The 16,682-nt window shown below is 38.5% G+C and overlaps 2 protein-coding genes across 8 annotated transcripts in view; one reads left to right on the top strand and one right to left on the bottom strand.

The window, feature by feature from the left end:
* ARFIP1 (ADP-ribosylation factor interacting protein 1) overlaps positions 1-1,410 on the bottom strand; it is a 128,732-nt gene extending 127,322 nt beyond the window's left edge. For 2 of the 7 annotated variants that reach the window (XM_011959786.1, XM_011959782.1), the window contains exon 1: positions 1,048-1,410. The gene's annotated coding sequence lies outside the window, so the exon portion shown is untranslated. The remainder of the gene's footprint in view (positions 1-1,047) is intronic. The other 5 variants (XM_011959787.1, XM_011959783.1, XM_011959788.1 and 2 more) reach the window with 4 other exon arrangements.
* An 8,614-nt stretch (positions 1,411-10,024) lies between these two features.
* Positions 10,025-11,927, top strand: TIGD4 (tigger transposable element derived 4). Its single transcript, XM_011959789.1, has one exon. It carries the CDS (start codon positions 10,289-10,291, stop codon positions 11,825-11,827), a length of 1,539 nt encoding a protein of 512 aa, XP_011815179.1. The 5' UTR covers positions 10,025-10,288; the 3' UTR covers positions 11,828-11,927.
* Positions 11,928-16,682: the final 4,755 nt, after the last annotated feature.

A 16,682-nucleotide genomic window follows, 5' to 3' on the forward strand; every position in this document is an offset into this window, starting at 1 on the left:
AAAAAAAAAAAAAAAAAAAAGAAAGAAAAGAAAAAAGAAAAGGCCAATTCCCGAAACCTTAACAGACAGCTGACTTAAGGTAACCATTTCTGGTGCACATTTCTATGCCAATTAAGTTAATTAAATGGCAAACGTGAACACACCCTTACAGGTGAAAGTATGAAAGCAAAAGTTTATGAGAAGTTCTGGATCTCTTCCGGCTTTTCCTTATCAAATAAGAACGCAGTTAGATGAATTTTATACTTTAGGAGAAAACAGGGTAAGGGCGGGGGACAGAAATCCTAAGAGTGGCTAAAGGATCTGCAGGAAGTGTAAAGTGTAAACTTTTTGAAATCAAAGGGCTTAAGAGGAAGGTAAGAACAAAACGAAGTAACAACAAAATAAAGTAAAAGGGAAAAACGTCTAGCGTCTAAAAACTTTTTTAAAAATTCTCTCCTTTTCCTAGACACGTAAACAGTAGTAACTTGGCAAACAGTAACGGAGCTGAAGACAACCGCACAACTCCCTTTCCAAAACTCCAGCATTTCTTGAACGTCCTCGGACGCACAGTCAGGCTTGGACATTTCACAGGCAAGACTCCTCCCTGCACCACTGCCAGAAGAACCTCTCAGAGGGACTATCACTCTCTCCCTTCCTCCTCCTGCGGGAGAAAGGAAGTTGGGGATGCAGGGAGAGGAGGGGAGAAATGAGGGTTGGACACCAAGCCTGAAGGAGGCCCACTCCGACACTTTGTCAAGAAACGTCCGGATTCCGGATCCTGCAACCCCTTTTCCCACCCAATGGTATGCAAAGCCAAGAGCGTGCCTCCCTGCAAGGGCCGGTCCTACACCTTCACTCGACTGTTTCGGGGGCACACTCAGAGGGACAAAAGGAATGAAGGAACAGAAACCAAAGGCATAACACTTGGACAGATAAGGCATAGACTAAGGAGAGGTGTGCCCTGTAAAAGTCCGGAATGGCGAACCCGGAGGCAACGTGTCCGCCCCACCAACCACCTCAAACCATCTTTCCCCCGCCTTTTCCCAGGCGAGCCAGCTCCGCCCTCACCTGTCTTAGGGTAACTCGGTAGCTTCTTAGTCGAGGCTTATCCCTTCCGCTGCTCTCTGGAATCGCCTCAACCCTGGCAAGAAGTGAGCGGAAACGAGACCCGGACCTTTTCCTTCTTCCTCTTCCCCCACGCACCTCGGCTGCTCGGGGGCGGGGAGCAAGTGCAGCTGTCACAAATTCACACTGACCAACCGCCGAGGACAGTCGGACTGGCGACCTCTCAACCCGGCCTCCAGAACTAGCACCAAGATCAGTGAAGCCGGAAGTGAGGAGACCGGAAATAGCGTTGTCCCTGGCCCTGGACGGCCTCTCTCTCCCTCAATCTGGCCTTGCCCGGCCACGTCTCGCTGGTGCCAGCGCACCTCCCACGAGGCTCCCTCCGCCCTTCTCCGGGAGGCGGGCTGCGCCCCCTCCCGCTGCTGCCCTAGCAACCACATCCGGGACTCCGGCGGTGTCGTTGCCCGAGCAATTTTCTGGCAGCGACCTAATAGTAGAAGGATGTGCGCGCGGGGCCAGAGGCACTGGCTAGAGCTGGGAGCTTGCGGAAGGGCGCCCCTGCCTGGTCTTGAGACGTCAAAGGTCTCCAGGAGCCGCCTCCCTCTTTTTTATTCACATACCCTAGCCTCACACGTTAGGAGTCTCCCCAACAGACCGTGAGCCGGTGTCGGGAGGGTGGAGGTGGATGTAGTTCACCGCCACGCTACCACAGAAGAGCGAAAGCTGCTTTCTCAGCCACCGGAGAGCACGAAGGTTATTCCAGTCCCGCGGGGAAGGTGGGGGTGGTGGGGAGAATGCGAAGATAAGGGAGCAGACGGAATGTGGGCGCTTCCTCGCGCTGCCTCCGTGCCTGGGGAGCCCCCTCCCTTCAGAAAGGCTAGACCCCCGGGCCTGGCATCCCTGAGCTCTTGCTCTGGATCTGTGATCGCGTTTTGCTTTGCTCGCTCTCTCACAGTAGATTCCCTGATATTTTTCTTTCCGGCTCCTCTTTATTTTTCCAGATGACCGAGCTCTGCTTTCTTTGCTTGCCCCATTACTTCTTAAATAGATCATTGTCCTGTCACGGAAACTGCTGAACAATTCGCTCTCTCAGAGCCCTTCGTAGTTTCCTAAACGGGGCCCCAACCTGCTCTACTCTCCCCATCCCCAGCGCTGAATAGTGGGAAAGCGTGGCTCCGCCGTGGCGCTAGATAGACCTGAAGTTCATTTACACACAGTACCATACAGTTGGTCCATCACAGAATATCCCTTCGAACTCTTTGACGGCTTTGAATGCTCATTTTTATTCTCATTTCGCTTGTAGAAATGCAAAGGGTAACTGTGCATATGGCGAGATTTACCCTTCTTTAGACCGTACTTTTCAGCTGCCTTTACTTGTCACAGTAGCTGACAAGATAATTTTAATGACTAATGCCCAAAGGCAGAGCTCTACCTCTACAGATTTCCAAGGAGTTTCAGTGTAGTGAAATATCCCTGGCAGGAATCTTCCCCGGATCTGTGAATAGTAAATACCAGTGTCACCATAAATGTTTCCAATGTATAACAAGATTGAACTCTCCAGGATACCACCTCTTACAAAAATAGTACTGAAATTCCAGAACAAAAATCTCTCATCTTAAGTGGTTCTGTCTTAAAACAAAGGAGCAAATATATATGTCAACCCACTCAAACTATAACTTCAGTTCTTAACAGCTTACTGTGGATTTTTCTGTACAAAGCCATCTTGTTGGTTTGGAGACCGTTAGTCTTCTCAATTATAAGAAAAGAATCCCAATCTAAATTAATTACTGCTGTAATTGTGTAGGAATAGAGCGACTACAGAACTTGCAGCTAAGTACAAGTGTTGTTCCTAGGGTTTCAGAAGGGTGACTTGGAGGAAGTGTACGGTAGGGCTCAGCGGTGCTTGAATGATTGTGGACAGTGAATACTGAATTGTTTTTGCTGGCCGTTGTGTTAAGGATTCCTGCTAGCTGTCTCTTGAGTTTGGAGATGCTAAGCTTCATTCGATGCTTAGCTTCTAATAGTTAATCTAACTATTAGACTGTTAGACCCAGAGGTGTTTCTTATTTTGGAAAGGTGGAGACTTGCTTTAGTTTGTTCATAGCTGGATAGTTTCCTTGGCACCTGCTGATGGTTTTGACAGAGATTCAGATGAACTTGGAACTAATTCTAACTTCTGCTAAGTGAAGATGCTAACCAAGTTAGATACTCTTCAGTGAGATTCTGGTACTGTGTATGATTAATCCTCATCCACAGTATTACGCTGTGCAAGGCTATATATACACAGGATTAATCTTTCTATGATTTCCACGGACCTGAAGGAAATTAGAATGTAGTCTGGCTCCAAGAAAACACTAGACACTACTTCAGCTGGTGATGGAAAAGAGTGGAATTCTATACATCCTTTGGGACAAAGGAAGCAGCAACCAGTGTTCTTTGGATTGGGGAATATTTTTGGTACTAACTGAAAAACATTATTTTAAGCCTGGCCCTGCTTAGAGGAGACTTGTTTTCTCTTCCCTCTCTCCCTCTCTTCCTTTTTTCCCTCCTTCCTCTTTTTCTTTCTTCCTTTCCTTCTTGTCTCCCTCCCTTCTCCTTCGTTCCTTCTTTCCTCTTTTTCTTTCCTCCTTCCCTCCCTCCCTCCCTTCCTTTTTTCGTTCGTTCGTTCGTTCCTTCCTTCCTCCCTCCCTCTCTCCCTTCTTTTCTTCCTTCCCTCCTTTGCCCTAAAACTTGGGGGACCCTGCCTGTTCATTTTGTTTAAAATAGAAGATTACTACTTTTCTCTGAATTGTCATTTATTTTTGGAGACTAAAGGGAATAGCTGCCTTCCATATATGTTTATGACATGGAGATTATCTACTCATTTAATTTTGCACTGCTATTGGCTGTTTATTTGGCTTTTTGAAAAATCCGGTGCTATTTATTCATTGGGCTTATGGGGAGCTCTAGTAGCCCTGAATGGCATTTGTGGCATACTCAATGAAGTCTAATTCTTTATCCTGGCATTAAAGGCTTACCAAGATCTGGCCTCAATCTTGCAAATGAGCACTCTCTTTTATATACCTGAAGGAAAAGTGCTAATTTAACCAACTAATAGAGATAAGTATAAATACCAATATAGACATAGATGTGAAACTTTAGTTGCAAAGAAATGTTTAATATGCTTCAAACTGCGTATTTCCCTCTTCCATGCTTTGTTCTCTATTCTTATCAGCAGAAATGTTTTCCTATTTTTCCTTACTTGTGATGTCCCTATCCATCCTTTACAGTTGAATTCAGATGCTACTTCTGTCATAAACCCATTATTTATCCTCCCTTTGAGAATTCATTTTTCCCTCTCTTTGGATCTTGCAAGCCTTTGATTTGAGCCCCCATTTCAGTCAGCTTTGTACGACTGTTTTGCATGTTTTCCCATGATAAATAAGATGCTTTTTGGGAAACTGAACTTTGGACTTATTTGATTCTCTTATAGCACCAGGAAATTGACTAACTCTAGTCGTGTTATGGAAATATGTTGTCTGCTGCATACCAGGCAAGTTCCAGAATACCAGCAACTCCTGCTACTTAGGGTAATGGCACAAGCAGGATTAAGTGGATATAGTTGCTATCTATTTGTAGAAGACAGTGAGTGAGTGCTTTCTTAAGTTTGGAAAGTAGTTGATTTTCTGCAGAGGGGTATAAACTACTGATAAAAGGAGAGTGACTCATTACCCCTAGAGATTCTGAATGGGAAGAATGCCAGCTTTATGTTTTCTGATACTGATTTTTCTTAATAACTTGGTGCAAAAATAGAACATTATTCTAAGATGACTGTTATAGAGGGAAAAAAAAGGTAGAACATTAGAGTTATAAAAATGTGTTTAACTATAAAGAAGAAAAAACTGAACGTATTTATAATTCATTTACCTAGAGAGAACATTCAACATTTTGGTCAATGTATTTTTTTTCTTTATATCTATGTAGATATATATTTCTTCATTTATTTAACAAATTGTTATTGACAACCTATGGTTTACTGGAGTGAGCTGTGTAGGAATAACCATGAGCCTCTGCTCTGATGTAATTTTTAGTGTATGTTGTATTTGTTGACATATGATTTTATATTTTGCTTTTTTCACTTAATATATCATGGACTTTTTTTCATATCATTAAATATTCTTTGTGTGGTACAAAAGTATTTCAGCATGTAGATATTTCTTAATTTATTGAATGAATCCTTTTTGTTGCATATTTTCAATTTTGTCTGTAATTATATAGCAATGCAGGGAATAGTCCTGTGTAGTAGGTAGAATTCTAAGATGAACTCCAATGACCCTTACCTTGTATAATTCGCTCTCTCTGTGAACATGATGGGATACTACTTCCATGAATATGTTATGTTACTTGCAAGGGAATTTTAAAGATGTAATCAAGGTTGCTAATCAATTGACTCTGAATTAATCAAAAGGGTGGTAGTCTAGGTAGACCTAACCTAATCAAGTGAGCCCTTTAAGAACAGAGTTTTCTCCTGCTTGTGGCAATAGAAGAAATCAGAGAGATTCAAAGTGTGAAAGAGATTCTACAGGAGGAATATTCTCCATTGCTGAAATGAAGAGGGCCACAGACAAGGACCTGAGGGAAGCCTCTGGAAGCTGAGAGTAGTTCCTGCCAACAGCCAACAAAAAAAACTAGGGACCATAGTCCTACAACAGCAAGGAACTGAATTCTGCAAACAATCTGATTGCGCTTGGAAGCAAATTCTTCCCCAGAGCCTCCAGATAAGAGCCTAACTTCTGACCAACATCTTGATTTCTGCATTGTGAGACCCTAAACAGAGGACCCAGTTGAGCCCACCTGTACTTAGGATCTACAGAACTGTGAGATAATAAATGGGTGTTGTTTTAAGGCATTGAGTATATGGCAATTTGTTGCATTAGCAATAGAAAACTAATACATTTGTAAGAAATTATTTTTATATCTATAATTATTCTTTTGGGATAAAATCCTTGATATAGGCTGGGCACAGTGGCTCACGCCTGTAATCTCAGCACTTTGGGAAGCGGAGGTGAATGGATCACAAAGTCAGAAGATCAAGACCATCCTGGCTAACACGGTGAATCCCCGTCTCTACTGAAAATACAAGAGATTAGCCGGGCGTGGTGGCACATGCCTGTAGTCGCAGCTACTCAGGAGGCTGAGGCAGGAGAATCGCTTGAACCCAGGAGGCAGAGGTTGCAGTTAGCCAAGATTGCACCACTGCACTCCAGCTGAGATTGCACCACTGGGCGACAGAGAGACTCTGTCTTAAAAAAAAAAAAAAATCCTTGATATAGACTTGCTAGATAAAACGTTATACACAGTTTTAAGGTTTGTATATCATATTGCAAATTTGCCCTCCATAAGCATGTTGTAACAATTTATGTGCCTCCTAACAACCTGTTACCTCACCCCAGCAAACACTAGATACTGACATTTTGATAGGCAAAAACAAAAATGTATCTCTGTTTTTAAAAGAAGATTTATGTTTTTCTTATTAATAGTAGGATTGACTGTTGTATTTTCTTTATTTGAAATTAATTTGGTGAGTCTTTTTTGATGAATTGATTATTCTTATTTTCTGATTAGCTTAAGCGTTGACATAGAGAAAATATTCCCTAACATGTAGAATAGTGTTTCTCTGCTGTAATATTTTCAAGAGGGAAAATGATTAATGAGCTTGAGAGGATGACTGTTCTGAGAAATATTAGCTGCTGCCATTACTCCTTGCAAAAGAATATCCCAGATGTTATGCTGTTGGAGTTTGGAGAATGTCAGCTTCATTGATCAGGTAGTATTGATGCCTTATTCTTTTCTAGGGAAAAAGTCTAATTTGTCTGTTTGGCATTAGAAATGTGATTGCTTTTAGGAATAAAGATACATTGTATCTTATCATGGAAAATTGTAGCTTTGACTAATGTTAACTCAGGGGAAAAACCTAATCTTTCTAAATAAAGTTATCACATTTTCAATTTTCTCAAGATAATGAGTAATCTCTGATAGTATATATTATATCGCTTTAACCAGGATGGGAAAAGAAGAAATTCAAGTTACTTTTTCTATAATCGTTGTTATTTGACATGGTAGATTTTATTTCTGATAAATGAGATAAGGCAGGAGGGAGAGAGGAAGGAAGGGAGGGAGGAAGAGAGGGAGGGATTAGGGGGAGGGAGGAAGGAAAGGAAGGAAGGGAAGGGCAGAAGGGAGGGAGGGAGGAAGGAAGGAAGGAGGGGAGGGGAGGGGTTGGGAGATTCTCTTAGTAAATTTGGTTGGTTTTGTCTTTTTTGAAAAATTGGTTCTTGCTACATCAATTTCTGAAGGTTGGTATCTTCCTAATAAGAGCAAGAATTTTATTTTTATTTTGAAATAATTGCATATTTACAGGAAATTGCATGAAAATGTAAGAAGAGATCCCATATACAAGCAAGATTTTTAATGTTAGTTTTATGGTCAAATCTTATTACTAAGGTCAACCCTCCCTAACAGATAGAGTTGCTATTTGTGTTCACAGAATTCATAATGGCCTATTCTTCCATGGAGGCCTAATGTTGCTTTTTATTTTTTTAAGACATTGGAAATGCTGGCTTAGGTTGGTGCTGGAAGCATAGAATCTGTAACTATGGTCACAGGAGGCCCCACCAGTGTGATTCAAAGATACTGTAATGTAGTGAAAAGAATGCTGACTTGACATTTAAAAGCCTGGACTCTAAACTGCTCTTAACCACATGGTAACTGTGGGACCAATGAAATCCAGTTTTACCTTCCTCCTTGGTTATTTGGAATATAGGTAGTAAAACCATTTAAAAACTAAAACCCAGGGCTGTCATTATTTTTAAGACTTTTTTTGAAACGACACTTTTTTCAAAAAAAAAGAATTCCTTTACTGGTTGTAATTCCTATGATAAAAATTCCTCCTTTGAGTTGGACAACAAGGGCAGAAGAATTTTGGCAAAAAGTTTTGTCGAAAGATTTTGTGCAAAAAGGTGCACATCACCTGGGAAACCTGGAAGCCCAGCAAGAAGAATGGAGTGCCCACACACACAGAAGTAACACCGCTCATCAAATTAGCTTGTTATTATCTTGGCTGCTCCATGGATTCTGATAAGGGAGGTGCTGACTTGGGAAAGTAGAGGTGAGCCCATCTGGGGCCATGTGACTGTTCTCATGGCTTAAGAAAAGCCCTGCTTTAGGCTGGGCCCAGTGGCTCATGCCTGTAATAGTGTAATAGTAGCACTTTGGGAGGCTGAGGCAGCCAAGGCGGGCAGATCACAAGGTCAAGAGATTGAGACCATCCTGGCCAACATTTTGAAATCCCGTCTCTACTAAAAATACAAAAATTATCTGGACAGGTGTGCGCCTGTAGTCCCAGCTACTCAGGAGGCTGAGGCAGAAGAATCACTTGAACTCAGGAGGCAGAGGTTGCAATGAGCCGAGATCGCACCACTGTATTCCAGCCTGGTGACAGAGTGAGACTCCGTCACACTCAAAAAAAAAAAAAAAAGAAAAGAAAAGAAAAGCCCTACTTTGAGTATAGATTTAAGGTGGGATTCTTGCTTCTGTTTGCAAGTAGGATTTTATAAAGTTTTCCAAATTGTGGATTCAGAGAGCCAAAAGACATGAGAGAGATAATGATGATGAGATCATCACCATGCATTTGTTGAGCACTTTCTTAAAGTACTAAATACTGTGCTAAGTGCTTTACACTCTTTCATTGAATCCTTTTGAATGCACAATAATGAGGTAGGTGCTGTAGTTACTCCCATTTTACAGATAAGGAAGCTGAAGCTTCAAATGGTTAAGTAAATGACCTGGGATCACATGAGTACTAAATAGCGGAGTCACTTCTCAATTCAGAACTGCCTGGCACTTTTTTTTTTACAGATAGAAAGTAGAGGACCCAAGATGTTGAGACTTGTGGTCACTATCCTTCCTATTCTTAGTCTACATCTTTCTCTGCATTATGCTCTCCTAAATGTTTGTTACTATGCCTTTTGTCCAGTATCTCTGGCCTCTGTACGTTCAGCTAATGTGTCAAATTAATACAAAAGTTACTGAGTTCTTAGCCCACTAACAGGATAAGGGTTAAAAAAAAAAGAGAGAAGAGAAAAATTTTAAATAATAAAAATAAAAAGGTACTGGGTTTTTAAACTTTTAGGTCAAATGGGATTTAGATTTTTTAAAAATAGAATTGTACTTGATTTTTTAGTGAAGCATTTTCTGTCAGACTCCTATAAAAGAGACACTGTCTCCCATGTGCTATTAAAAGTTGAACCTTGTGACTACTGTCTGACTATGTTTTCTTTTGGAGAAGTTAGAGGGTGCAGTCTGTGACCTCATGTGAAAAATAGCCACCAAGCATCTATCCAGCATCATTTTTAGTTCTTTAATTTTGGTAAGCCCACATTTTCAAACTAAATTAAATTTATCTGATTTATTTCAGAACTATATATTATAAAGCATTCAAAGGCAAGTGAGAATTCAAATCTGTAGAACAGAGCTAGAGAGCTTTTACAGAGAGGCCTTTTGGGAGGTAAGCATTTCTCTTGGAAACTTTATTGTATTTTCAGAAACATGTTTCTATTATTTTCATTATTAAGAGCAAAATAATTGGGTATAAGCATTATTTTTAATATTCAATTGACATATTGCTAAAATTGCTTTTTTCCTTTTTACATTTTCAAAAAACAGAAGAAGATATACTGGCAACTTCTAGACGGATTCTGCCATTTTCTTCTTTACCATGAACAAACTTGAAAATTAATGGGTAATAGTTGCATGGAAACTTTTGAACGTTTTTTCTTCTTGTCTCTGAGGCCTTCTATGGAGAATTAATAGGAGGTTCAATGTGTGCCTGGATAAAATGGATCATCTTAAAGGGCTGAAGTTCCAAAAATACATCAGCCGGACTGGACAGGTTTGATATAATGAGATTTCTATTTTAGCTTGACTTCTACAACTCTGAATAAGCTATAAAGTGAGCTATACAAGGTTCTAGGAAGGAAGTTTCTCTTCTAAAACATTCTAGTTGCATATAACATTTTTCTTCTTCAGATCTTTGAAAAAGCATATTTTGTCATCAAGTTCCTACAAAATAAGACTATCAGACACTTACCAACTTTTAGTATATGAAGTAGGATAGAAAGCAGCAATCTATATCATACTGGAAAACAATTAAAGAAACAGTCACCAGGAAGTAAGAAGAGTAATCTCTACATAAGCACTGGCTGAAATGGCAGAAGCTTCTGCGGATGCCTCTACTCTGCCCGTAACAGTGAAGAAAAAGAAAAGCCTATCCATTGAGGAAAAGATTGACATCATAAATGCAGTGGAAAGTGGCAAGAAAAAAGCAGAGATTGCTGCTGAATATGGAATAAAGAAAAATTCATTGTCTTCTATTATGAAGAATAAAGACAAAGTTCTAGAAGCCTTTGAATCTCTAAGATTTGATCCAAAGAGAAAAAGACTGAGAACTGCTTTTTATACAGATCTGGAAGAGGCATTAATGAGGTGGTATCGAATTGCTCAGTGTCTAAATGTACCAGTTAATGGTCCGATGTTACGTCTAAAAGCTAATGATTTTGCCCAGAAACTGGGCCATAATGATTTTAAGTGCAGTAATGGTTGGCTGGATCGTTTTAAATCCAGGTATGGTTTAGTATTCAGAGCTCAACCTATAGAAGCTACAGGTGTATCAGTAGACCCTTCGACTGTCTGGTACCAAAATGTACTTCCTTATTATTTAAATGATTATCATCCTAAAAATGTTTTTAATATAAAAGAGACTGGGCTGCTTTATCGAATGTTACCTACCAATACATTTGCATTTAAAGGTGAAACATGTTCAGTTGGAAAGTTATGCAAAGACAGAATAACTCTGGTGGTTGGCACAAACATGGATGGCTCAGAGAAACTTCCTTTGCTTGTCATTGGAAAAAAGAGAAATCCACATTGTTTCAAAGGTTTAAAATCATTGCCTGTGTGTTATGAAGCTAACAGAATGGCATGGATGACCTCAGATGTATTTGAACAATGGATGCAAAAGCTTGATGAGAAATTTCAAGCCCAGCAACGAAGAGTGGTGATTTTTGTTGAGTCTTTTCCAGCACATCCAGAGGTAAAGAACCTGAAGTCCATTGAGTTAGCATTCTTTCCATCATGTTTATCTTCCAAATGTATAGCTATGAAACAAGGCATTATTAAAAGCCTTAAAATCAAATATCGACACTGTCTTATCAAGAAATTTTTAAGCTCTGTTGAAGGTAGCAAAGAATTTACATTTTCACTGCTAGATGCAGTTGATACATTGCATCTTTGCTGGAGGGCTGTAACCCCAGAGACTATTGTTAAAAGCTATGAAGAGGCAGGATTCAAATCTCAAAAAGGAGAAAGTGATGTAACAAGTGCAGAGAAGGATACTGGTCTGGATTTGGTTGCTGATGCTCTGGGGGCAGGAGTAGAATTTCCTGAAGGTTTATCTATAGAAGAGTATGCTGCCCTGGATGACGATTTGGAGACGTGTGAAGCAGCACCAAATGGTGAATCCGTATGTACCAAAGAAAGTAAATCAGATGAAACTGGATTTTACACTTCTGATGAAGAGGATGATGATGGATCTCCAGAAACTGAACTCCCTTTGCCATCAAAATCTGAGGCAATAACTGCTTTAGATACTCTGAAAAAATTTCTCAGAAGTCAAGATATGAATGATGGACTTCAAAATTCTTTAGCAGACCTTGAAAATTTTATTAACTCTTTATCACCTAAGTAACTATGTATTGTGTATCTGAAGAGTAATAGCTTTTCCTGATACATTTTATTATATACGGTATGTAAAGGAGTTACACCACATTGCCTAAACATAAAAAATGAAAACCTAGTAATCCTTGGTTTAATTGCAAAAACCTTTGGTTTGAGTAGCAACACTCCCTAGTAAATAATGATTGAATTAAAAATACAGATTTCTATTTAACAAGGTTTTAGGGAGCAAAACATGTATGTCAAAGGGCTATATTAGACAGATATGGTCAGTATGTCAAACATAAAAGGAACTCTTCCACTATATTTACACATTGAATTGGTGATTTCTATTTTGTTTTTTAAATTTCAGATTATGTTCTAGAATATTTTAATTTACTTAATCTAAGAAAATCTAGCAATAGTTTACTTTTTTATAAAGATATATATATGCTGTATGTATTCTAACTAGACTTTTAAATATCAAATATAAAGCAATTTTAAATTATTTTTCACATAACTAGCTGACCTTTCTAATAAGAAATTGTGGAAAACTGCTGAAAATAAAATCAGACCTTAACTATATACCAAAATGATTAAAAATATGAGTCTTAATACTTTCAAGTTATTTGTATATCAGGTCAAATGAAAAGCTGTGACCCTATCAGATTTGTCATCTATAAGCAGAAGCTATGGATTCTTCCTAAATATTTATATGTGTGTTTATGTTTAATATAAAAATAGATTATTGAAACATTTATTAAACTCTTATGATATTTATAGTTTAATAGCTATGCCTAGATATTTTTCTAATTTTAACAGCTCAAGCTTTTATTCTATAATATTTAATTATTTTTTGGATTTTACTGAATTTTATTTTCAGGTAAAACTAAATGTCCTTTTAGCATATTTTGATGTATGTAATCCTTTGTTCCCCCAAATTTGATGGGTAACACTTTGGATTAAAATTCTGTTTGAGGAAGTTTTATCTATAGAATGTTTTAAAATATTGTATGAAATTAATTGATTTCCATCTATAAAGTAGTCTTTAGATAGTAGAAAATTGTAACAATAATTTGTGAGACTTTTCCATTGTTAAATTTTAAGTAATTTGCTTATTTAACTTATTATACTCGATTTAGTGTCCCCTTTAAAAAATATTTTATAAAAATGTAAAACATACAGATTATTTTCACTATGAATTATTAGTCTGCCAACAGATGACACATTTGGAAGGAAATATCTATAGAAAGCATTTTTATTTTTCAACTGTTGATTTATTCTGCTTTTGAGAGTTGGTAATAGTAAGCCTTAAAATGTATTAAAATTAAAGTTTCTTTTAGAATGAAATAAGGATTACTTAAAAGCATTTTATTAGTGATTTGATTTAAAGTTGTAATTTGGTACAATCATGGGTCTAATGGAGCTCTTAAGAGTTCCACCTTTAACTATAGTACTTGGTATATATTGGCTCCTCAATATTTTTTTTCTTTTTTTGTGATCTGTTTTATGTAATCATTCCAGATATTCAATGATAAAAGAATCATTATCTCCATTTTTATAGATGAGGAAATTAAAACCTAGAAAGATAAAATGATTTGGTTAAAAATATCTCAGAGCCAAAACTAAAATGCAGCTGTTCCCTGTCACCTAGTCCTGTATTCCTCTATGTACCACGATGCTTCTTATCTATACTCTATGAAGGAAAATTGTATTATTTTCTTCCCTTGAGTTTAGGGGACTGAGGATGAAGAAAATATGCTGGATCCATGCTAGTAGCACTATTCATAAGATCTCTTCTGAGAACACTATTACTAGTGAAATACTGGGATGCCATCAGCTTTGGTAACTCTGTACCAGTCAGTCACAGAGTTCCAGTGTAGTTCTTTGAAAATATTTAAAATAAGTTCAGTACTTCCAAAGTACTGAAAGCACCCTCTTTTTTTTCTCCTATATGACATGATCCATTCCATAAATGGATCATCATCCATTCCATGATCCATAAATATTTCTGAGGCATAATGTATCTAAATATAATATAAAACAAGGCTGGGCATGGTGGTTCACATCTGTAATTCCAGCACTTTGGGAGGCCAAGGCAAGAGAATCACTTGAGCCCAAGAGTTCAAGACCAGCCTAGGCAACATAGGGAGACCCCATGTCTACAGAAAATAAGAAAATTAGCCAGATGCAGTGGCGCATGCCTATTGTCCCAGCTACTTGGGAGACTGAGGTGGGAGGATTGCTTGAGCCCAGGAAGTTGAGGCTGCAGTGAGCAGTGATTGTGCTACCGCATTCCAGCCTTGGTGACTGAGTGAGACCCTGTCTCAAAAAAAGTAAAATTAATTTAAAAAAATAAGACAAAGCTATTATAACTAAGAATTTAAAATGCCCACAGATTTAAATTCAAAGATAAATTGTTACTGTGTACTCTTGTAGTTTAGAAGACATATAAGCAATTTTTTGAACAAAAATTTTAGAAATTTTCCTCAGATAATGACAATCACTGCTGCATATCTTGCTCTTGATTTATCTTCTATATACACAATCATTACAGAGTTAGAACTAAATATTGCTTGTCTTTTCAAAACACAACTTGATTTAGTTTGCCTGTTTTTCAATTTAATGTGGCATTATTTTCATTATTCTTGCCTTGCAAATCCCTACTGTTTCAACAATGTTTTTGCTTCCTTCTACTTTATCAAGAGCAAGTCTTATGTTGAATTGGGGACATCATTTCACTACCAATGGCCACTTAACTACTAGTGAAAGGTTTGGTTCAGGATAAAGTAGGACAATGAGTAAATGTTGGCCTATGAGTAAAAGTAGGCCTATGAGTTTCATGTTGCCTGCCTAGCTTCTCATTTGGACCTGAGATCAAATCTCAAACCTTCCTTTCACTGTATACAAAGCAGATTAACCGGAATGGGGAAAAGAAGAAAGGTTGAAGGAGAGCTTTCCAAGCAAATACCTCACCTGTTAAGAGGCACTCTTTTCCATTTCTGGTCCAGTAGGGGCTCCAGTTTGGTAGGGACTGGCAGAGACAGGTTTGCACCTTAGGAGAGGCAGTACCACATATCTGGCTGTGGGTTCAGAGTCCAATGGTAGGCTAGATCCTTAGGGCACCAGAAGCTACCTGAGTTAAGTAAGTACAGTATGGCTTAAGTCTATCAGGAAGCTAAGAGGAAATCCTACCACCACAGCAAAGAAAGAGGGTGGGGACCATAGTGTGCATACAATAAATTCTCAGAAAAAGTTGCATTCAGTGGAATAAATCAAATCAAACTCTAGTTATGTGCTACCTTGTGATAGACATATATTTCTCTGAATCTGAGTTTATTCATAGAATGAGACTGAAAGAAAATTTTGCATATAAAAATATAAATGTGTTTAATAAAGTGTTCCACAGCTATAAGGAATAACTACATTGTACTTCCATGTTACCACTTCCAAATATGCCCAAATGTTAACATATGGTCACTAAACATCAGTAACAGTTTTCTCATTGGCATTCTTCTATGCGATAAAATAGGGAAACCAGCATTTCTAGAAATATGGAGCCTAGAAACTATTTTCAGGCCAAGGCAGGAGGATTCCTTGATGCTTAGGAGCCCAAGACCAGCTTGGCCAACAGAGAAAGACTCCATCTCTACACAAAATTTAAAAATAAAAATTAGCTGGGCATGGTGGCAGGAGCTGGTAGTCCCAGCTACTCAAGAGGCTACTGTGGGAGAATCGCTTGAGACCAGGAGCTCAAGGCTGCAGTGAGCTAAAATCATGCCACTGTACTCCAGCCTGGGTGATAGACACCTTGTCTCAAAAAATAAATAAATAAAAATAAAGAGGTTTTCATTTTGAATGAGGGAAAACGGTGACTTAGAATCCTTTATTTATCCTGAATCAATCCTTATGCAAAGCAGTACAATAAAATGCACTTTACAAACAAAGTAGCTCTTTCTATTGCTATATTTGCTGTTTCAGTTGTCCTATTTCCTTGGGTTATAATTAACTTGTGAAGCCTGGAGTAACCCAGAGTCTGGGGACACACTAAGTAACAAATATATTACTGTATTTGTCCGCTTGGGCTGCCATATTGCAGTATCATAGGTAGCTTAACAACAGAAATGTATTTCTCACAGTTCTGGAGGCTAGAAGTCCAAGATCTGGGCATCAACATGGTTGGTTTCTGATGAAGGCTCTCTTCTTGTGTTGCAGACTGCCACCTTCTTACTCTGTGCTCACATGACCTCTTCTTTGTGTGAGCATGGAGAAAGAGCAAACTCTCTGGTATCTCTCATAAAGGCACTAACTCCCAACATGAAGATCCCAACTAACACTAATTACCTCACCCTCATCTCCAAGTATCACATTGTGGGTGGGGGCTTGAACATATGAATTTTGCGGTGGGCGGTGGGGGCGGACACAAACATTCAGTTCCTCACAACTACCTAGTACAAATGAAGGTATTCACATGTTAATTTAGTTTTCCATTTGCTAAAAATTAAAAGGGCATGCTTATTTCAGAAATTGTTAATCAGCTGTAGCTATTAAAAAGGACTTTAAAGTTTATGAAACATACATAAATTTTATGAAGAAATTAGGACATTTTATGTTCTTGAATAAATGAGAAGACTCAATATAGAATATGCTAGTTTTCCTCAAGTTAATTCCAATCAAAATCCCAAGGCAGTTTTGTTGGAAACTTTGCAAAAGCATTCTGATTTTCATTTGGGAGGGTAAATATGTATCAATACCTAAGAACATTTTCAAAAATCAAAATAATGGAGTATTTGCTCTACCAGAAGTCAAAACAATATGGCGTGGGCAAGAGAAATAATATTAATAGATCAGGCTGTGTGCAGTGGCTCATGCCTGTAATCCCAGGACTT

This window comes from Colobus angolensis, unplaced genomic scaffold (genome assembly GCF_000951035.1).
Source record: "Colobus angolensis palliatus isolate OR3802 unplaced genomic scaffold, Cang.pa_1.0 Scaffold5, whole genome shotgun sequence".
Taxonomy (NCBI): domain Eukaryota; kingdom Metazoa; phylum Chordata; class Mammalia; order Primates; family Cercopithecidae; genus Colobus; species Colobus angolensis.

What these genes read in the sequence shown, in the direction of transcription:
- TIGD4 (XM_011959789.1), top strand. Translation starts at nt 10,289, where the DNA reads ATGGCAGAAGCTTCTGCGGATGCCTCTACTCTGCCCGTAACAGTGAAG.